This window comes from Rhinoraja longicauda, chromosome 4 (assembly GCF_053455715.1).
Source record: "Rhinoraja longicauda isolate Sanriku21f chromosome 4, sRhiLon1.1, whole genome shotgun sequence".
Taxonomy (NCBI): Eukaryota; Metazoa; Chordata; class Chondrichthyes; order Rajiformes; family Arhynchobatidae; genus Rhinoraja; species Rhinoraja longicauda.
In genome coordinates this window covers 52,054,663-52,077,088 of record NC_135956.1, presented here as the reverse complement: position 1 = coordinate 52,077,088, position 22,426 = coordinate 52,054,663, and the positions used below count along the sequence as shown (strand labels likewise).

General features: G+C 45.9%; 1 protein-coding gene across 1 annotated transcript in view; it reads left to right on the top strand.

The window, feature by feature from the left end:
- Window positions 1-22,426, top strand: part of bmp6 (bone morphogenetic protein 6) — a 133,270-nt gene that overhangs the window by 89,389 nt on the left and 21,455 nt on the right. Inside the window, exon 5 of the mRNA XM_078397728.1 lies at window positions 17,900-17,976. Within this exon, the coding sequence (XP_078253854.1) occupies window positions 17,900-17,976 (77 nt within the window). The remainder of the gene's footprint in view (window positions 1-17,899; window positions 17,977-22,426) is intronic.

Here is a 22,426-nt window from a genome sequence, read left to right as displayed (position 1 = left end):
AGTCGCCGCGGACTTGCTGGGCCGACGGGTCTGTATATGTGCAGTATGTCTCTCTGATCGCTAACCATCCCCAGTGTGAAGTGACTCGGCCAGCCCCATATGGAGCGAAATACCTCTGTTATGTGGAGAAAAGATGCAGGCAATGGCAAGTGATTAATCATGTGTCCGAGCCCAGGTTTTCACCCACTTGTCACGGGCCCTGCTTTTTCTCAACTTGTAAAGCAGAAAATAGTGGACATAATTGTGCATCTGAGTGGCCTCATGCAGACCTCCTGACATCGAGCAAAAGGAAATCACTTGGGGTTTTTTAAAGCGAGAAAGAAAACAGCCCATACTGAACCTGGTGTCCGAAATATTTCCTCGTGTTAAACCCCAGCACATTGTTACCTAATGGTAGGATAACTAACTCTTTGGTGTTTTAACAAGGATGCCAGCATAAAACAAATAGTTTGGTGAAAGGGTTAACGCCTTTATGGGCTGATGAGCTGTCACTTAACATTTTTTAAATACCTTGAACATGACTGTAGCTGTTTGAGGAACTTGGTTTGAGCAGCATGCAGCTTGTTAGAAGCAGATCCGGCCATTTAATGTCTAGCATAAAATTTTATGAGCAGGAAGCAAAGCAGAAACACTTTTATTGCTGCCACTTTCGTAGCATTTACTATCAGTGGAATCTCATAGCCAACAGCTTCTTGTTTAGCTTAATGAGGCATCCAGTGGTGTGTGTGGAAATGCCATGCCAAGTAATGGATTATCGATTACTGACATTGATGGCGAATATGTTTGTGGTAAGCCTAGTTAAAGTTTCATTAGTAAGTGAGGAAGACAAAGCAATCTGTTTAAAGAGTTACAGGCAAAGTTAACACGAATAAAACCCTTCATGGGAATCTCCCCGTGGGCAGCAAAATCCTTTCATCCAATTGTCCCCATTAAGCAATCGTGGTTTAACATTTGAAGTGCTGCAGAAGCTTGTATTGACAGCAGAGGCTTCCACTTGTGTGACAGCTTTCAGTTAGTGAAGTGCCTCAAGTCACTTAACAAAAGAGTTGTGTTCATTAAGTGCCCATTCAGGACATCTGAAGGTATCCTTGTGGTGACAGTTATAACACGGCAAAAGTGTTAGACCACTGGGATCTGTTTTGGGGTAAGGGTGGATTGTACAAAAGGGATGGGTTGCACCTCAACAGGCGGGGGACCAGCATTCTGGCAGGCAGGTTTGCCACTACTACACAGGTGGTTTTAAACTAAATAGTGGGGTGGGGGGGGGGGGTTCAAATGGGATAGACAAGGATGGAGTTAAAGGGAAAGAGAGTATAGGAATAATTAAGAGTATAGGAATAATTAAGAAACACCCCAGAATTAACGGGACAGAAAGCTCAAGAAGCAATAAGAGAGAATGGCCAAGTGTAATAAGAATCGATGTGGAAGCTGAGATGAGCAAAGGATTAAAAATACTATATATGAATGTGCGAAGTATAAGAAGTAAAGTGGATGAGCTTGAGGCTCAGTTAGAGATTGGTAGGAATTACATTGTGGGGATTACAGAGACGTGGCTGCAGAAGGATCAGGACTGGGAAATGAATATTCAGGGTTATACGTCCTATAGAAATGACAGGCAGGTGGGCAGAGGAGGTGGGGTAGCTCTGTTGGTGAGGGATGGAATTCAGTCCCTTGCGAGGGGTGACATTGGGACTGACTATGTAGCGTCACTGTGATAGAGTTGAGGAATTGTAAAGGTAAGAAGACACTAATGGGAGATATCTACAGACCCCCAAACAGTAGCCTGGATATAAGATGTAAGTTGCAGCAGGAGTTAAAATTGGCATGTAACAAAGGTAATGATACTGTAGTTATGGGGGATTTCAATATGCAGGTAGACTGAGAAAATCAGGTTGGTTCTGGACCCCAAGAAAGGGAGTTTGTAGAGTGCCTCCGAGATGGGTTCTTAGAGCAGCTTGTACTGGAGCCTACCAGGGAGAAGGCAATTCTGGATTTAGTGTTGTCCAATGAACCAGATTTAAGAAGGGAACTCAAGGTAAAGGAACCGCTTGGAGGTAGTGATCATAATATGATTAGTTTTAATCTGCAATTTGAGAGGGAGAAGGTTAAACCAGGAATTTCAGTGTTGCAGTTGAACAAAGGGGACTATGAAGGCATGAGAGAGGAGCTGGCCAAGGACAAATGGAAAGAGATCCTAGCAGGAATGACGGTGGAACAGCAATGGCAGGAATTTCTGGGCATAATCCAGAAGATGCAGGATCATTTCATTCCAAAGAGGAAGAAAGATTCTAAGGGGAGTAAGAGGCAACCGTGGCTGACAAGGGAAGTTAGAGATGGAATAAAACTAGAAGAAAAGATGTATAAAATAGCAAAGAGTAGCGGGAAGCCAGAGGATTGGGCAACTTTCAAAGGACAACAGAAGATAGCAATAAGGGCTGAAGGTACGAAGCAAAGCTGGCCAAGAATATAAAGAAGGACAGTAAAAGCTTCTTTAGGTATGTTAAGAGAAAAAGATTAGTAAAGACAAATGTGGGTCCCTTGAAGGCAGAAACGAGTGAAATTATTATAGGTAACAAGGAAATGGCGGAAGAGTTGAACAGGTACTTCGGATCTGTCTTCACTAATGAAGACACAAACAATCTCCCAGATGTACTAGAGGACAGAGGGTCTAGTGAGACAGAGGAACTGAAAGAACTTTGCATTAGGTGAGAAATAGTATTGGGTAGACTGATGGGACCGAAGGTTGATAAATCCGCAGGGTCTGATGGTCTGCATCCCAGGGTACTCAAGGAGGTGGCTCAAGAAATCATGGATGCATTGGTGATCATTTTCCAATGTTCAATAGATTCAAGATCAGTTCCTGTGGATTGAAGGGTAGCTAATGTTATCCCACTTTTCAAGAAAGGAGCGAGAGAGAAAACGGGGAATTATAGACCAGATAGCCTGACATCGGTGGTGGGGAAGATTCTGGAGTCAATTATTAAACAGGTAATAACGGCGCATTTGGATAGCGGTAACAGGATTGGTGCAAGCCAGCATGGATTTATGAAGGAGAAATCCTGCTTGACTAATCTTCTGGAATTTTTTGAGGATGTGACAGGTAAAATGAATGAAGGAGAGCCAGTGGATGTAGTGTGTCTAGACTTTCAGAAAGCCTTTGATAAGGTACCACATGGGAGGTTGGTGAGCAAAATTAGAGCACATGGTTTTGGGGGTAGTGCATTGACATGGATAGAGAATTGGTTGGCAGACAGGAAGCAAAGAGTAGGAATAAACGGGTCCTTTTCAGAATGGCAGGCTGTGGCGAGTGGAGTGCCGCAAGGCTCGGTGCTGAGGCCGCTACTATTTACAATATATATTAATGACTTGGATGATGGAATTAGAAGTAACACTAGCAGGTTTGCAGATGACACAAAGCTGGATAGCAGTGTGAACTGCGAAGAGGATGTTAGGAGGTTGCAGGGTGAGTTGGGCAGGTTGAGTGAGTGGGCAGATGCATGGCAGATGCAGTATAATGTAGATAAATGTGAGGTTATCCACTTTGGCGGCAAAAATAAGGAGGCAGATTATTATCTCAATGGTGTCAGATTAGGTAAAGGGGAAGTGCAACGAGACCTTGGTGTCCTTGTACACCAGTCACTGAAAGTAAGCGTGCAGGTTCAGCAGGCAGTGAAGAAAGCTAATGGCATGTTGGCCTTCATAACGAGAGGATTTGAGTACAGGAGCAAAGAAGTCCTTTTGCAGTTTTATAGGCCCCTAGCGAGACCACATCTGGAGTATTGTGTGCAATTGTGGTCTCCTAATTTGAGGAAGGACGTCTTTGCTATTGAGGCAGTGCAGCGTAGGTTCACGAGGTTAATCCCTGGGATGGAGGGACTGAGGAAAGATTGGAAAGACTAGGCTTGTATTCACTGGAGTTTAGAAGGATGAGAGGGGATCTTATAGAGACGTATAAAATTATAAAAGGATTAGACAAGCTAGATGCAGGAAAAATGTTCCCAATGTTGGGGGAGTCCAGAACCAGGGGACACAATCTAAGAATAAAGGGGAGGCCATTTAAAATTGAGGTAAGAAGAAACTTTTTCACGCAGAGAGTTGTGAATTTGTGGAATTCTCTGCCACAGAAGGCAGTGGAGGCCAATTCACTGGATGAATTTAAAAGAGAGTTAGATAGAGCTCTGGGGGCTAGTGGAATCAAGGGTTATGGGGAAAAGGCAGGCACAGGTTACTGATTGTAGATGATGAGCCATGATCACAATGAATGGCAGTGCTGGCTCGAAGGGCTAAATGGCCTCCTGCACCTATTTTCTATGTTTCTAAGTGGCAATAGGCAGTATTGTGGAGGGGGTTTAAAAAAAATTCAAATCATGACTCTGCCAAAAAAAATCACTGTGAGCAGCGTATCTGTTTACCAGCAAGGCAGGTGTAAGTGTGTTTGGACACATTTTAATGGAATTGAATTATAAAATAGATGTAGCACACCAGAGTATTCAATTCGAGTCTTTGCCAGAAGGAATTCAAAATGGATCCCTGGTTATGCACTTCACCATTTGCTGGACTGTAACTGAATGACAATAAATAATGTAGTTACTGGTTTAATATAATTTTTAAACAAAGACATAAAATGCTGGAACTTCTCAGAAGGTTAGGCAAAATCTGGTAAGAGAAACCGAGTCAATGTTTCAGATCGAAGATTAAAAACCCTTCACAGATGCTGCCTGTATTCTCAGGACTTTTTTTATTTTAGATTTCCAACATATGCAAGTTTAAAAATAATATTTTACACTAAACTGATTCAATAATTTGATCTCGCTGAGATTTGTGCAAAAGAATGTTTAAAAACAATTCTACCCGCTTGTGGTAATGTCAAGTTGAGTATGAGTGAGTGCAATCCCCATAACCTTGACATCCTGCACCAACTTTGGGAGGCAGAGTCTTCATCTATCTGCTGCCTAAGGTTTTGCTCACCGGTTAAGTGCTTGGGAGATTTTACATTGTGACACACGACACATAAAGGCATGTTGATGCTCTTTGCAAGTTCAGCAAGTGGTTCAGTCAGTCAGCCTATGGGCGTTTGAAAGTTAACCTGTTCACTGCCAAGTTTTTTTCACTCTTGGCCATGACCCGAGTATACTCGGAGGTGGCAGTGAACAGGTTAAACTACTGGGCTGGCATTTCAGTGAAAGAATGTCCATGAAATGCAAAAATACCTTAAGTTGTGAAGAGCAGGCAAGCTGAATCAAAATTGCTGGCTTTTGTCTGTGGGTCTCAAAAGCCTGTGCACATTTTTATTTGTGTTGGTGTCTTTGGTAACTTCAAGTGCTCATCTGTACAGCCCTCAAGAGTGGTGGTAGATGCCTCTTTGCACCACATCAGTCTGTGTGGTGACAACATGTTGGGGAGGGGGGGGTCCACTTGTTTTGATTTGGTGCCAGTGGAGGGGTTGAGAAGTTTTTTTTGGAGATAGGGTGATATGAGACTTAGAAGTGGCAAAATGTCCTTGCGCCTGCTGTCCTATCCTTTGTGGAGCTTGCAGGGTTTGAAGATGCTGTCAACAAGCTCTTGAGGAGTTGCTCCCCTGCATCTTGTGGGCAATGCACACATCAATCGTGGTGTGCCGGTGGCAGAGGGAATGAGTGATGCTAGTCGAGCCATTTCAGTATTCTAAACTTCTGTGCAATTTGGGGCAGCACGATGGCACAGTGGTAGAGTTGCTGCCCTACGGCACCAGAGACCCAGGTTTGATCCTGACGTCAGATATTGTCAGTTTGCACGTTCTGTCCATGACCTCATGGGTTTTCTCCGAGTGCTCCGGTTTCCACCCACACTCCAAAGACGTACAGGTTTGTAGGTTAATTGGCCTCGGTAAAAATTGTAATTTGTCCCCAGTGTGTAGAATAGTGCTAGTGTACGGGGATCACTGGTTGGTGCGCACGTTTAGTGGGCCGAAGGGCCTGTTTCCGCGCTGTATCTCGAAACACTAATTAGTTGAGTCCAAAAGTAGAGTCAAGTCCAGGAAATCTTCCCGCTCCCACACATTACAGCTTTCATCCTAACAACCGAGATGCTAAAAGCCGTAATCTGTTCCATGCCATCCGTGTCCAGCAACGATTTGGTGAGTGATCTGACCAGCCTGCCCCAATGTTTTTACCAGCAGCAGAACAATTACACCAGCCAAAGTCTAGAAGCCGCTGAGTAATGGGCATGCTGGGTGCAGGCAGTGTGGGTGGGGGGAATAAGGGGCCCCAAGTTGATTTTGTGTCGTGGAGAGGAAAGGCAGACAAAACATTGATTGGACTGAAGCTGGGGCACACGCCAGGATGTGGCGTGAGGAAGAGGCAGTGAGGTGTCCAGGAAGTGATTTGGGGGGGGGTTGGGTCGAGAATGATGGTGGCCAGTTGGTTTTCTCACTGGGGGATCCTCTGCTCTGCATGTTCCTGCACCTCAGAGACTGGTGTTGGGGCCACAGCCTTGCCTTACATGCAATTTCTAAGCTTGCTGTGGCTGGACTCAAGGTAGATTCAAATTTAACTGGGGCCACACTTAGTGCATTTAAAGTACCAAGTGGTTTGTTGCTGGAGGATAAAGCATAAGGCACCGAGGGACAAGGTGGCAATGACGGCAAGTGCACTTGCTTTCACCGCCACCTTTGTGTTTTGCCCAGGATTTCAGCATCTGCAGTTTCTTGGGTCCCCAAATAAAAGGCAATGCTGGGCTGAAATTTGTGCTTGGGTGTGCTGATCGGGCGATGTTATCATTAGCACAGGATTCAGAATTCTGTTTCTGAAATGTGCTTCCATTGACTCCAACTGTCCAATGAAGCAAGTCACAGCATTGCGGTTTAATATGTATAACAAGGGGTGGCTTCTCCCCCAAAACTGCGTACACACGTCTTTGCAGTTTGCAGGTTAAATTGACGAGTGCAGATTACACTTAGTCTTGTAATTAGTGGCATGGATTGCAATTGCGGGGAAGTAACATTAAGCCTTTGTAAAGCATTAGCTGCTCCCCAGTGGAGTTGAAACGAAAAACGAAAATGTCAGAAACACTCATCAGATCAGGCAGCATTCCTGGGTGGAGAAACAAAGATTTTCATCCAAAGAACCTTTGTCAGGACTGAGAAAGAGAGGAAACAAGTTTGTTTTTGTGTAGAGATTTCAGAAATGGAATACATTACTCTAGAAAACAGCTTTACCAACAAGGGATGAGTTTCCACAAATTTATATTTAGTTCTGAAAGTCTGCTACTTATAAGTGGTTGTGATGATCCCCTCAGTTTCTTGCTTTAAGCTTGCCCATTGTGCTGGTATTTTGCATCAGGTCCACTGAGAGGTGTTTGGGGTGTGTTTCGTGCGTGATGCACCACATATGCTAGTTTCCAGGAGTAAGTCCAGGTAGATGTGGTGGTCAAGGCATCTCCGGCCCCATCCACAGTCTCCCTCATACGGATATGTTTCGCTGTTTAAGAAGAGCAATAGGAACAACCAGGAAATTGTATACTGGTGAGTTTTGCATCAGTGGTAGGGAAATTATCATAGAGGATTCTTCGGGATAGGATGGATATAATGCCCTAAATTTGGGACTTATATGGGTAGCTTTGCTACCCAAAGACAGCGTAGCTTTGTGCAGGGGAGAAGTGTCATATCTTACTGCGTCTTTTGAGGTAATAAAGATGACGGACGACGGCATGGCAGTGGATGTTGTGCCCATGGGCTTTAGCAAAGCTTTTGTCAACGTCCAGCCTGGAAGGTTGCTCCATGTAGATTTTATGGATTGTATTTAAAATTGGTTCAGCCATAGAAGACCGAGAGCAGTGGTGAAGAGGTGTTATTTTGATGGAGGTCTGATCAATGGTGTTCTGCAGGGATCAGCACTGGCATGTCTGTGGTTTGTGATAGATATAAATGATATGGACGAAAATGCAAGTGGACCGATTAAGGTTGCAGACACAATTTTGCAGAGTTGTGGATAGTGAGAAAGGTTGTCGAAGGACTCATCGCAATAGAAAACAAATTTGAAATATGGGCAAAGAAATGGTAAATAGTGGCAGCGCAAGCAGATAGGGTGGCAGTGAAGCCCTATGGCACATTTGCTTTCATCAATCGAGACATTATGCGTAAGAGACAGGAAGCCATTGGCAGCCTCTTTCTAATGACTCCCAGCCAATAGAGAGCAGCAATGTGTTTGTCTTGTAAACCTGAACTGCCACACCACTGTCCTCCTGTTCTCCCCCCCTTCTCCTCCCCCCCTTCTCCTCCCCCCCTTCTCCTCCCCCCCTCCTCCCCCCTTCTCCTCCCCCCCTTCTCCTCCCCCCCTTCTCCTCCCCCTCTTCTCCTCCCCCTCTTCTCCTCCCCCCCTTCTCCTCCCCCCCTTCTCCTCCCCCCCTTCTCCCCCTCTTCTCCTCCCCCCCTTCTCCTCCCCCCCTTCTCCTCCCCCCCTTCTCCTCCCCCCCTTCTCCTCCCCCTCTTCTCCTCCCCCCCTTCTCCTCCCCCCCTTCTCCTCCCCCCCTTCTGCTCCCCCCCTTCTCCTCCCCCCCTTCTCCTCCCCCCCTTCTCCTCCCCCCCTTCTCCTCCCCCCCTTCTCCTCCCCCTCTTCTCCTCCCCCCCTTCTCCTCCCCCCCTTCTCCTCCCCCCCTTCTCCTCCCCCCCTTCTCCTTCCCCCCTTCTCCTCCCCCCCTTCTCCTCCCCCCCTTCTCCTCCCCCTCTTCTCCTCCCCCCTTCTCCTCCCCCCCTTCTCCTCCCCCCCTTCTCCTCCCCCCCTTCTCCTCCCCCCCTTCTCCTCCCCCCCTTCTCCTCCCCCCCTTCTCCTCCCCCCCTTCTCCTCCCCCCCTTCTCCTCCCCCCCTTCTTCTTCCCCACCTCTCTTCTTCCCCCACTCTCTTCTTCCCCCCCCCTCTCTCCTTCCCCCCTCTCTCTCTTCTCACCCCCTCTCTCTCTTCTCCCCCCCCTCTCTCTCTCTCTCTCTTCCCCCCCCTCTCTTCTTTCTGATATGCTCCCATTTTGTCAATATACATGTAGATCCATTTCTGCGCTTGCCTCATTGTGCATTGTGACTCTTGGTCTTTTTGTTAACGAGAGGATTAGCTGAAATTGCTGCTGTGTAAATGGCAGGAAAAACCTTAAACTTTAATGCTGGCTCTGTACATTTCCTTTTTAGGTTTGTGTCAATAGACCTTGTGTGTTTAGCAATTGCTGCCTTCCGTTGCCCACCGCAAATGTATGCTGAAGATCATTTTGAAGCTACTTCAACAGTGCCTTCAATAACAGTTAAACTAAAACATCAAATATTTTCCTGCAGCTCCAGGCATGTTAAGTAATTCTTTTGAGTGGAACCATATCAATGGTTCCAGTCTATTCTGCAAGAGCAAGGCAATTTCTGTGCATAGACTGGGGGTACAAGGTGACTGCTGTGGGGAATTACCGGAGTGAATACAGTTTAGTTTAGAGATACAGCGCGGAAACAGGTCCTTCGGCCCACCGAGTTCGCGCCGACCAGCGATCCCCACACATTAACACAATCCTACACACACTAGGGACAATTTTTACATTTATACCAAGCCAATTAACCTACAAACCTGTACGTCTTTGGAGTGTAGGAGGAAACCGAAGATCTCTGAGATAAGTGAACATACAAACTCCGTACAGACTGCACCCGTAGTCAGGATCGAACCCGGGTCTCTGGTGCTGTAAGTGTTGTAAGGCAGCAACTCTACTGCTGCTCCACTGTGCTACCCCCATTTCCCGCTGACTCCTACAGGCTGTTCTGCACACAGAAGACATCCCCAGCAGAAGTCAAATTCAGGGGACTGAGGTGTTTCCAGAAACAACGCAGGGCTGCCCCAGGGGCAAGAAAACGCCTTGACTGAACTTTAGAAATGATACAGCAATTCTTTCTAAATTCTGCTTCAAGCAGCAATCCCCAAATTCCTAAGGTAGACACAAAATGTTGGAGTAACTCAGCGGGTCAGGCCGCATCTCTGGAGAAAAGGAATAGGTGACGTTTCGGGTCAAGACCCTTCTTCAGATTGTGAGTCAGGGGAGAGGGAAATGGGAGATTATAGACGGTGATATAGAACAAATGAATGAAAGATATGCAACAAAAAAAAAGTAATGATGATCAAGGAGAGGGGGAACCCACAATGATTGCTGAGACTTGAGGAATCCCCAGTTGCCAGATCAAAGCACTTCTGTAACAATTTCTGCACAAAGCCATTAGAATTCATTGTGTTTTTTTTGCAGATATTTTGTTTTCCACTATTCGTGTTTTGTTTAGGATTTGATCACAGGAGCCCAACGTCTTGGCTCTGGTAGATTGTCACCTTTGTGCAAATTTTCTGTTGCCTTTTTATTTGTAGAACAACGCAATGGTGTTTCGATTTGTGCATAATTTTTCCTGGAGTCCAGTGGAGTCGGCAGCTCTCCCCATCCAGGTGCATGCAAGGAGAACAATGTTCATAAGTTCATAAGTTATAGGAGCAGAATTAGGCCATTCGGCCCATCAAGTCTACTCGCCCATTCCATCATGGCTGATCTATCCCTCTCAACCCCATTCTCCTGCCTTTTCCCCGTAACCCCTGAGATACAACTTCAGTCTTGATCTCACAGCAGAGATCAATGCTTATGTGGCAGGGTTGGCCATAGACTCCATTTTACTGCCTCAAAAGCATTGATCTCTGCTGAGAAATTCTTAAAGTGCCAGGAGCTGGGTATGTGATTTGATGATGAGGAGCCTGAAGCAGAGAGGTCGACCCATAACAAAATGGTGGATGGTTGGCCATTGACTCCATTTTAATTCTGCCATTGGCCCACCGCCATTTTTAAGGGTCTGCCTCTCTGTTTCAGGCTCCTCATCATCAATACACATACCCAGGTCCTGACACTTTAAGAAAGCATTGTAGAGGGACCGATGGGAAGGGACAGGCACACCCACAAACGCTACAGATTTGGCTGAGGGTGTTCGGCGATTCCTGAGCTTCGAGACTTGAGAGTAAGCCCTGGGCCACCGGAGCAAAGTCCCGTCCAAGAGGGATACAATAATAGACAATAGGTGCCTGAGGAGGCCATTCGGCCCTTCGAGCCAGCACCGCATTCAATGTGATCATGGCTGATCATTCTCAATCAGTACCCCGTTCCTGCCTTCTCCCCATACCCCCTGACTCCGCTATCCTTAAGAGCTCAATCTAGCTATCTCTTGAATGCATTCAGAGAATTGGCCTCCACTGCCCTCTGAGGCAGAGAATTCCACAGATTCACAACTCTCTGACTGAAAAAGTTTTTCCTCATCTCAGTTCTAAATGGCCTACCCCTTATTCTTAAACTGTGGCCCCTTGTTCTGGACTCCCCCAACATTGGGAACATGTTTCCTGCCTCTAACGTGTCCAACCCCTTAATAATCTTATACGTTTCGATAAGATCTCCTCTCATCTGTCTAAATTCCAGTGTATACAAGCCTAGTCGCTCCAGTCTTTGAACATATGACAGTCCCGCCATTCCGGGAATTAACCTAGTAAACCTACGCTGCACGCCCTCAATAGCAAGAATTTCCTTCCTCAAATTTGGAGACCAAAACTGCACACAGTACTCCAGGTGCGGTCTCACTAGGGCCCTGTACAACTACAGAAGGACCTCTTTGCTCCTATACTCAACTCCTCTTGTTATGCCCGGGCCCGGAAGGCTCAGACTGTTGACTCCAATTATCGTCTTCACTCCCGTTGAAGGGGCAGCAGCTGAAGCCAGACCTTGGGCGGTGTTGGAGTCAGTTAACTGAGAAAGTTCCTAGATCAGGCCCAGGGCTGTGTGACCTCTTTAGCAGGACTGGGCAGGTTGGAGTGATTTCCCCTTCTAGCAGTGAAGATTATGGAGAGATTTGTTGGAGGTAGAGGCACAAAGGACTGCAGATGCTGGAATATGGAACCAAAGATAAAGTGCTGGAGGAACTCAATGGGTCAGGCCGCATCTGCGGAGGGAAAAAATGTTGGGATCTGTCATCTGGACTCAAGGAGTAGAGGGGAGTGATCTGGAATAAGAGGGGGAGGGGGGGGGGCAAGGGGCAGGAGCTGGTTAGTGATAGATGGACCCCAGGTGAGGAGGAGTGGGTTGGCAGATGGAGTCGGGTGGGGCGGGAAAGGAAGGGTTGAGATGCCGACTGATGATTGGGAGGGGATGTGGGGACGGGAAAAGGCTGCAGATGATGGGATCTGATCTGAAAGGATCAGATACAGAAGGGGTGGTGGGGAGGTGGGGCAGTGGAGGGAGCCGATAGAATATCCAGTGTGAGAAGTGTGCGGGTCGATGGTGTGGGTGGGAGACGGGAAAGGGTTATGAAAGTTTGGAATTTGAAATAAATTTTGCGAGCATAAGCAATGACCAGAGGTGGCCAATGTCGAGGTTTGGTGATTAGTGACAGAAACAATTGCAGATGCTGGAATCCAGCAAAACACAAAGTCTGGAGTAACTCAGCAGGTCAGGCAGCGACTCTAGAGGTTATGGATAGGCGACGTTTCGGGTCGGAAGAAAGGATTTGACATTTTGAATGGCGTCTTTGTGCTTTGTTGGTGATTAGTGAGCATAGGTTTGAGGCAATTGGGAAAATATCCAGTGGAACAGTTTGTGATCTGGAACATGTTCCCAAAAAGGTCATAAGTCATAAGGTCATAACTGATAGGAGCGGAATTAGGCCATTTGGCTCATTAAGTCCACTCTGCCATTCAATCATGGCTGATCCATCTCTCCCTCCTAACCCCATTCTCCTGCCTTCTCCCCATAACCCCTGACATCTGTACTGATCAAGAATCTACCAATCTCTGCCCTAAAAATATCCATTGACTTGGATGCTGGCAGCAGATTTCGTGATAACGCGAGAAGAAAATTTGAAATATTGAAAGAGGAATGTACATGCTGGAATCTTCAGGAAACATTCAGGCACACAAAGCTGGAGGCAGCTCGTCCTGAGCTTTCATGATGAAGATCCTCCAATGGTGTCTGGGAGGTGGGGAATACTGTGGGGAAGATGCCAAAGTTCCTGTGCTGCAGCCATTATTTTTCGGGCGCCGCTACAAATCCTCCTGCTCAATGCAGTCTGATGGTAAAACTCAAACTTATCTGGCCTTCGATTCCTTTTTCTGTTGATGTCCCTTCAATGGTTTGGCATTCTGTGGACCCATTTGTATTGCAGGGAAGAGCCAATTGCCCTATGCACTCACCGTTTCCATGGGCAACTTGAGCAGGGAAAACGCACTAGCCCTTCTACAAATTTGGTTTTCAAGTGAAAGTTCAATTTATAATTAAAAAAAGACTTCTCAACTTTTTGTTGGTTGGATTGCTGTAAAATTTTGAACTGAGTGTTGGCTGTGTTTTAATGAGGAGAGATTGCCCAGTCAGCTGTGGGATTGTTCCCCTGGCTCCAGGGCACAAAACCTGGAATAGGTGGGAAAACCACTAGAAAGTGAAGGTATCACAGAATGCTGGAGTAACTCAGCAGGTCAGGCAGCATCTCTGGAGAGAAGGAATGGGTGACGTTTCGGGTCGAGACCCTTCTTCAGATGTTGGCTAGAAAACCTGTCACACATTTTGGGATCCCTAAATGTAACAGGGAGTGACACTGGTTCCTGTTGAAACACACAGCCCAGGAAGCTACATTGGAGCCGTGGAAAAGGGAAACCTGAAGGTTTTTAATCTGATTGAAAAAGCAACCCCTGAGTGGTAAACTTGAGACTACAAGAGCCGCTATTTCCATCTTGTGACCATTAATCAACTCTCCATGTGTCTCACACTAGTTTCCATGGCCCTGCCAACCCCATCACTGTAATCTGCTCCAGGCCCATAACTCTCCAAAAAAACACTTGGAACACGCCTTGAAACACTTCACACAGTTGTACCTCCTTCCTCTGAGGGCAGCAAGGTGGTGCAATGGTTGTTTTGCTGCCTTGCAGAGCCAGAGACCCAAGTTCAATCCTGACTGCAGGTGCTGTTTGTATAGCGTTTGTACATTCTCCCTGTGACCGCGTGGGTTTCCCCCGGCCCTCCAGATTCCTCCCACACTCCAAGGACGTACGGGTTTGTAGGTTAATTGGCTTTGGTATAAATTGTAAATTGTCCCTATTATGTAAGATAGTGCTAGTGCATGGGGATCGCTGGTCGGCGCGGACTCGATGGGCCAAAGGGCCTGTTTCCGCGCTGTATCTCTAAACTAAACTAAAAATACCCCTTAGAACTCACCTCTTTGATAGCGGTAATATCGTTTGCCGTACTATTTGCTGCTCGTCCTTTGGTGATCTGCTGATCATTCCTGCAAAATTGCTGGAAATATCTTGAAACCTCAAATGTGCTATTGAAACTGAAGTTGCAATTTGTGTGAGCCAGCCAGGCAGAAACTGAATGGCCATGTCAATATGAGTTTGAGTTTAGTTAATTGACACATGTACCGAGGTGTAGTGAAAAACTTTTGTTGTGTGTGCTAATATGTGACATGGAGTGTGAAGTAAAAGGGGATTCTGGATTTCTGAGACAAAAGTATATATTGAGTCATTTTGCAACAAAGCCTTCATGCAATTAGATTGGTACCAGTGCATGGTGACAAAACGAGTAGAGCTGCTGCCTCACAGCTCCAGCCAGTCAATGCTGTCCTCTGGTGCTGTTGGCATGGAGTTTGCACGTTCTCACTCTTTTCTTCTCACATCCCAGATTTGGAAGGTGAATTGGCCATCGTAACTTGCCTTCTAGTATGTAGATGAGTGGTACAATCTGGAGCGAGTTGATGGGAATGGGGGAGAATAAACTTGTTTGGTATTAATGTTAGTGAAGCTTCATGGTTGATGTGGATTTAGTGAGCCAAAGGGCCAGTTTCTGTGTTTCGTGCGTGCAGACTCAGTTACAGAGGAGATGCATGTGACAGTGGAGGAGGTTTAACATGATTGCAGTGAACATAAGGAAAGGTTTGCTGTTAGGATATACAATGTTTTAAGATGCAAATGTAGGAATGTTGGAAAACATTCTTGGCAGCATCCCTGAAGTCAAGGCTATTATAGCAGTTTCAATCTGTGGTATACCTGAGACCCCAAAATAGATGTGAGACCCCAGTGACAGATGTGTTCAATAGACGTGAAGATAGACACTAAATGCTGGAGTAACTCAGTGGGACAGGCAGCATCTCTGGATAGAATGAATGGGTGATGTTTCAATAGACGCTCCTTGCTCTGATTAAAGAGAAGGTTATATAGTAGTTAAGTATGTCAAGGATTGCCACAGATTGTGGCTGAACGTGTGCAGTACAAACACCATTAATTCTCTGTAGGAAGAAACGGCAGATGCTGATTTACATCAAAGATAGACACAAAATGCTGGAATAACTCAGCGGAACAGGCAACATCTCAGGAGAGAAGGAATGGGTGATTAATTCTTTGGATTTGCTCACAACCGCAAGGCCAAAGCAAGAGCTGGGTAACTTCAGGAAGAAAAATTAGACAATATAAGTGGAAAGCTCCACTTATATTTATATATTATATTTATATTATACTTATTTTTATATTATACTTATATTTATATATTATAAGTGGAAAATATAAGTGGGGATTTTAATAAAGCCTCCGACAAACGAGGTCATTCTACAACCCGGGGAAAAGCCCATAGTGCTCGCCAAGTTACCGGGGGGGAGGGGGGCAATATTAAGTGAAGCACAGCATGCAGAATTGAATTGAATATTTTATTGTCACATGCGACAAGTCGCAATGAAATTTATTGTTTGCATACCCAAGGTATGCAAATAGTGACCCATAAAGGCCACTTACAGAATTACAAATTAACCTTCCCCCCCTCTCGCGCCAGGTCCCCCTTTGTTCATAGTTCCCCTGGTCATAGTGACAAATTTGGGTGACAGCAACAATGACATTATTAGATTTGAAGAGAACTTTAAGGATAAACACCAGGCAATATCCAGATACAAAACAATGGAAGATAATATAAATCAATTATTTGGTTCCACTATTTTTAAAGACACTTCTTATGATAAATAAAAAATAGTTGCAGTAGGCCTTGGGGGATAAATGTTTTGGCATGGGCTGGTTAGCACAGACAAGGAACAGTACACTACATGGATTAATAGAACCATCTAAAATGAAATGGGGGAAAATGACCTCGGAAACCTGAGGAGAAAAGGATGAAGGAACACAGGAGGAATCTGGCAAACAGTGGAAAATGGGTAGAAAGCATCACAGTTGAAACTAGTGATTGGCAAAGCTGTGGGCTCAGAGCAAATACTACAGTGAGGAATTGGGATTCTTGAGGGTGAAATGGATGTGGATGAAGTATTACTAATTTTCTGTGTCCTACAGGGAGAACCTTCAGCCCAATGTACTCAGCAGGGAAATCCTATCAGCTCCCTTTCCCAATAACCCGGCAACATTCTCTCTTGCCCATCAACTCCCCTTTGATTCTCTTTCCACTTACCAACACACTCGGGGCAATTTACAGTAGCCAGTTAACCTACCCCCAGCACATCTTTGGGACTTGGGAAGAAACTGGAGCCCTTGTGGGGGATCTCTCGCGGTCACAGGAAGAACCTGCAAACTCCACATAGGCAGCGCATAGTCAGGATTGAACCCAGGGTGCTGGATCTGTGAGGCAGCAGAACTTTAGCAACAGCTTCACCACCCTGGAGCCCAAGGTCAGGATGAAGTAAAAGTAATCTGTGCAATGCTGGTTGTACAGATCATTGGTTAGGCCAGACAATAGACAATAGGTGCAGGAGTAGGCCATTCGGCCCTTCGAGCCATCACTGCCATTCAATGTGATCATGGCTGATCACAATCAGTACCCCGTTCCTGCCTTCTCCCCATATCCCTTGACTCCGCTATCTTTAAGAGCTCTATGTAACTCTCTCTTGAAAGCATCCAGAGAATTGGCCTCCACTGCCTTCTGAGGCAGAGAATCCACAGATTTACAACTCTCTGGCTGAAAAAGTTTTTCCTCATCTCCGTTCTAAATGGCCTACCCCTTATTCTTAAACTGTGGCCCCTGTTTCTGGACTCCCCCAACATTAGGAACATGTTTCCTGCCTCTAACGTGTCCAACCCCTTAATAATCTTTTATGTTTCAATAAGATCCCCTCTCATCCTTCTAAATTCCAGTGTATACAAGCCCAGTCGCTCCAGACTTGGATTACAATGTGCAGTTCTGGTTGTGACTCGATAGGGGGGGATGTGATGAAGCTAGAGAGGGCGCGGAAAGGATTTTCAAGAGTGTTGCCTAGACCGTATCTTGCATCTGGCATGAGAAAATGGGATTGAAATGAATAGTACTGGAGAGAGGCTTGGATATACATTCCATTAACAACAGCCAGTCAGTGTACTGCAGCAGTTAAACAAAAGGTATGCTTAATTTTCTACCCAACTGATGGAGTTTAGGTCTGAAGGCATCTGCATAAAGATCTATAAAAGGTCATGGGTTTTAAGGTCAAGGGCTTTTAATGCTGTCATGAAAACACAAGGAAACCCCCTCATCCTTGAAAGGCCACAAAATGGAATCATAAGGTCGGGAAGCTGAGTTGAGGGGAAAAGTCAGGGAAACCTTGACTCTGGCTGTGACGTAGAGTAAGTAAGAGAGGACCAATTTTTGCTGAGACATATAAGATGTCAAGTGGTATGGGGTAATTAATCCCACGCACCATCTTAAATTCCACTGGCTTTACACGATGAGGAAGAGATAGACATGGAGTTTTGGAAGGTGACTTTGTGACTAGAGTTCCTCACAGAGTTATTAATACCTGGAAGATTCTTTCAAGCGTGAATTAAAATTCCTGAGGCAGACGGTGGCTGTGAAAACCATTCTGGCTTTACAGGCAGCAACAGCGTCCAGTGTACTTGTCCCTGCTGACCCTACTTAACCTTCATTTTATTTCTTCCCACAGAGTACAATGCCAGTGATCAGCGCCAGGCTTGCAAGAAACATGAACTCTATGTCAGTTTTCGGGACCTCGGGTGGCAGGTAAAAAAAAAAGAGGAATTTCCTTTCCCGTTTTATCACTTGCCCATGACCTTGGAGTTGCTGGGGATGGAAGCGAAATAATGCTTAGCAGGTAGCTCTGAATTTAGTCAGACTTGAATGCCAGCCTCGGCTAGGTTGGTATCCCTTTCTCAGCTGAGTGAAAGGTTCTGGGTCCTATTACACAGACGTCTAGCCTCCTGCTGCAGAATGTGTTTTGAGGTAGTGTTGGGGGAGATGCTAAAATGAGGCTCCATCTGCTCTCTTCAGTGGAAATAAAAGATCTCTTGGCACTATTTCAAAGATGAACAGCAGAGATCTCCCTTGCCTTCTGACCTGTACATATCCCTCAGTTGACATTTTCTCTGCAGATTATTTGGTTGTCATTGTGTTGTTCTCTGTGGGACTTTGCTCTGAATAAATTTGCTGCCAAGTTTCCCACATGACAGTGATGACTACAGTTCAACTACATGGCTGTCAAAACACATGGATTTTCTGCAATAGATGTGAAAGATGCAATAGAAATACAAATCTATTATTAGAAGCATTAATTGTAAAACAAAAGCATGTTTGGGCCAATGATTAAAATCCTGCATCTTCAATTTCCTTTAATGCTGGTCCAACTCTAAGATGCAAGAATGATGAGCAGTTTCAGTGCCTGCCTATATTAATGAAGCCCAACATTAAATATTATCTTTTAATTAAATATTTTTTACCCTTCGAACCTCGTAATTAAAAGTTGTTGAATAAATGTTATTAAAACTAAACTCTTAGCTCTTTGAAATGCTCATTGACAAAGGGCAATGGTCATAGATTATACAATGTTTAGTTTAGTTTGGAGATACAGTACGGAAACAGGCCCTTTGGCCCACCGAGTCCGCACCGACCAGCGATCCTCGCACATTACACTATCCTACACAAACTGGGGACAGTTTACATATGTACCAAGCCGATTAACCTACAAACCTGTACGTCTTTGGAGTGTGGGAGGAAACCGAAGATCTCGGAGAAAACCAACACAGTCGCGGGAATAACATACAAACTCCGTACAGACAGCACCCGTAGTCAGGATCAACCCCGGGTCTCCAGCGCTGTAAGGCAGCAACTCTACTGCTACGCCACTGTGTCACCCACAATGCTCGAGGCCTGGTTGTTGGGGCACGTTTAACACATCTGAAATCCAGAAAGGACTTGCGTTTTGATAACATCTTTTAGGAGCCTCTTCGTAATCAATGAAATAATTGTGAGTGTGGTGATCTTGCAATACAGGATATATAGGCAACAATTTATACACCTACTATACAAAGGCTGGATACCTTGCAGTAAGTAACTCGCCTCCTGATGTCCTCATTAAGAAGGCAATATTCGGGAGCATTTGCCTGGGAGCCTGGGTGAGAGTGTAGCTCCAACAAATCTCAACAAGATCGATCCCACTCTGACTGGCACTCCAGCCACCGCCAGAACCATCTATTCCCTCCATCACTGGCACACAGTGACTGCATTGCATACTGTCTACAAAATGCACTGTAGTTAACTTGCCCGAGAGCTCCTCGCAATCCTGCGGCCTCTACTACCAAGAGGCTCGGGTCGAGGAGGCAGCTGAGAGCACCACCACCTGCAGGGTCCCCATCAGATCACATATCATGCTGACTTGGAAATAAAATTACCATTCCTTCATCTTCGCATGGTCTAAACCCTCAACTCCCTTCCCATCAGTACCTTGACCTCGTAGCAACAGGGTCTAAACCCTCAAACTCTCTCCCCATCAACACCTTGACCTGAGAGACTGCAGCAACAGGGTCAAAACCCTCAAACTCCCTCCCCATCAGCACCTTGACCTGAGAGACTGCAGCAACTGGGTCCAAACCCTCGAACCCATCAGCACCTTGACCTCGTAGACTACAGCAATTTAAGGCAGCAGCACACCACCATCTTGCTGAGGGTAATTAGTGATGGAGATCAAATGTTGGTCATGGTACCAAAATGCGGTTTCCAAAAATGCACAAACATCGCAAGCATCGATATGCAGCACTGCTTCAATGCAAATAAATCCGATATTTATTGCACATTGGATGTGCAATAAATATTATCCAACACTTGAGTCGCTCAGTGGCGCAGCGGTAGAGTTGCTGCCTTACAGCACCCGGGACCCGGGTTTGATCCTGACTACGGGTGCTGTCTGTAAGCTGTTTTGTACGTGTTCGCCCTGACCACATGGGTTTTCTCCGGGTGCTCCAGTTTGTGCCCACGCTCCAAAGATGTACAAGTTTGTTAGCTAATTGACTTCTGTAAATTGTAAATTATCCCTGGTGTGTGGGGTAGTGCTGGCATACGGGGTGATCGCTGTTCGGCGCAGACTCAGTGGGCCGAAGGGCCTGTTTCCACACTGCATCTCTAAAGTCATTCTGCTGATGTCTCCTCTGCTGTCATAATCTAGCCGAAAGGCTCAGTGAGAGCCCACCTACTGATACCTGGTCGCATCCAATTGCTTCATTTATAATTACCATCTGCACTGGCCTGAGGAGATTGTACGTGGAATGCACATTTAGAAAATGGATGTTGTTTCTGGCAGGAAAATAAAGTCACCTGGCATCTGTGCCAGCAGGATCTTATTGCCATGATCTTTTAGGGTAACAAGTACACATTAATTCCTCCTGCATTGTGTTAATGTGCAGACCCTGAATGTAAGTGACTGGTGGTTTCCAAGAGAAATGATTCTGTTATCTCAGTGAGGCTGTGGGGCCGCGCACATGCCATCCAGATGTTGAAATGAACTTGGCCAGCAGGCCTGCTCGCTGGCTGCTAATGATTACTCTGCCCTGCCGATTGAAGAACCCACTGTAGTTGGAAACTCACCAGTGCTGGTTGTTGGAAAGCCTTCAGAAAAGAGAAGCAATTGATCTGTTGGTTTTAGCTTATTATTATCTCTTGTGCTGAGATGCAGTGGAAAACCTTGTGTGCTATTCAGTCATATCCTAACAAACAAGGGTACAACAGATGGTGCAAAGAGAAAAATACCAGAATGCAGAATGGAGGGCTAGAGTGCTGCAGGGACGGAGCGGTGCAGGGCTAGAGCAAATGCAGATGGAAAAAAATTGCAAGGACCACAATGGGGTAGGTCGGGAGATCAAAAATACACCCCAAGTTTATGAGAGGACTGTTCAGTAGTCGGATAACAGCAGGGAAGAAGGTGTACATGATTCTGATGTAAGTGCTTTCAAGCTTTTGTATCTTCTGTCAATAGGCGAGGGAAGAAAAGGGGTGTAAATTAGTTAATCGTGACTCCCAACTGAACCCTGCCTCGAGTACTCCCTAATGAATCCCCGTCAATGGTCTACAGGATTCCCTCTCATTGGTCTTGGCCTTGCCCCATGTAACACTCTGCCCTGGGGCACCTCCCAGCATGCAGATGCCAGACACTTGATACTTTGTGACCTGGGATCCCCAGGGAGTGGTTGATGCTCATTCATCTTACTGTCGGCCCAATATTTGGTGATCACAGGCTGGACATTTCAAGCAAACTTCTCCACCCAGGTCCCAGGACAAGGGAAGTTCAAGAGCTCGGAACCTCTGCCTTTTTCTGAAAGTCCTCTGTCTACAAAGTCCAACTGCTCCACTGTCCTTACAGATTCAGTGCTGCCTTTGATCCAGCTGCTTTGATTTTAGTTTTTAGTTTTAAACATATGGCGCAGAAACAGGCCCTTCAGTCCGCGCCGACCAGCAATCCCCTTGCTCTAACACTATCCTACACACCCTAGGGACAATTTACAATTTTTGCCAAAGCCAATTAACCTACAAACTTGTACGGCTTTGGAATGTGGGTGGAAACGGGAACACCCGGAGAAAACCCACGTAGGTCAATAGACAATAGACAATAGACAATAGGTGCAGGAGTAGGCCATTCAGCCCTTCGAGCCAGCACCGCCATTCAATGCGATCATGGCTGATCACTCTCAATCAGTACCCCGTTCCTGCCTTCTCCCCATACCCCCTCACTCCACTATCCTTAAGAGCTCTATCCAGCTCTCTCTTGAAAGCATCCAACGAACTGGCCTCCACTGCCTTCTGAGGCAGAGAATTCCACACCTTCACCACTCTCTGACTGAAAAAGTTCTTCCTCATCTCCGTTCTAAATGGCCTACCCCTTATTCTTAAACTGTGGCCCCTTGTTCTGGACTCCCCCAACATTGGGAACATGTTTCCTGCCTCTAATGTGTCCAATCCTCTAATTATCTTATATGTTTCAATAAGATCCCCCCTCATCCTTCTAAATTCCAGTGTATACAAGCCCAATCGCTCCAGCCTTTCAACATGCGACAGTCCCGCCATTCCGGGAATTAACCTAGTGAACCTACGCTGCACGCCCTCCATAGCAAGAATAGTCACGGCGAGAAACAGACAGACAGTTTGACTGTGAAACTCGGTACAGACAGCATCCATAGACAGGATTGAA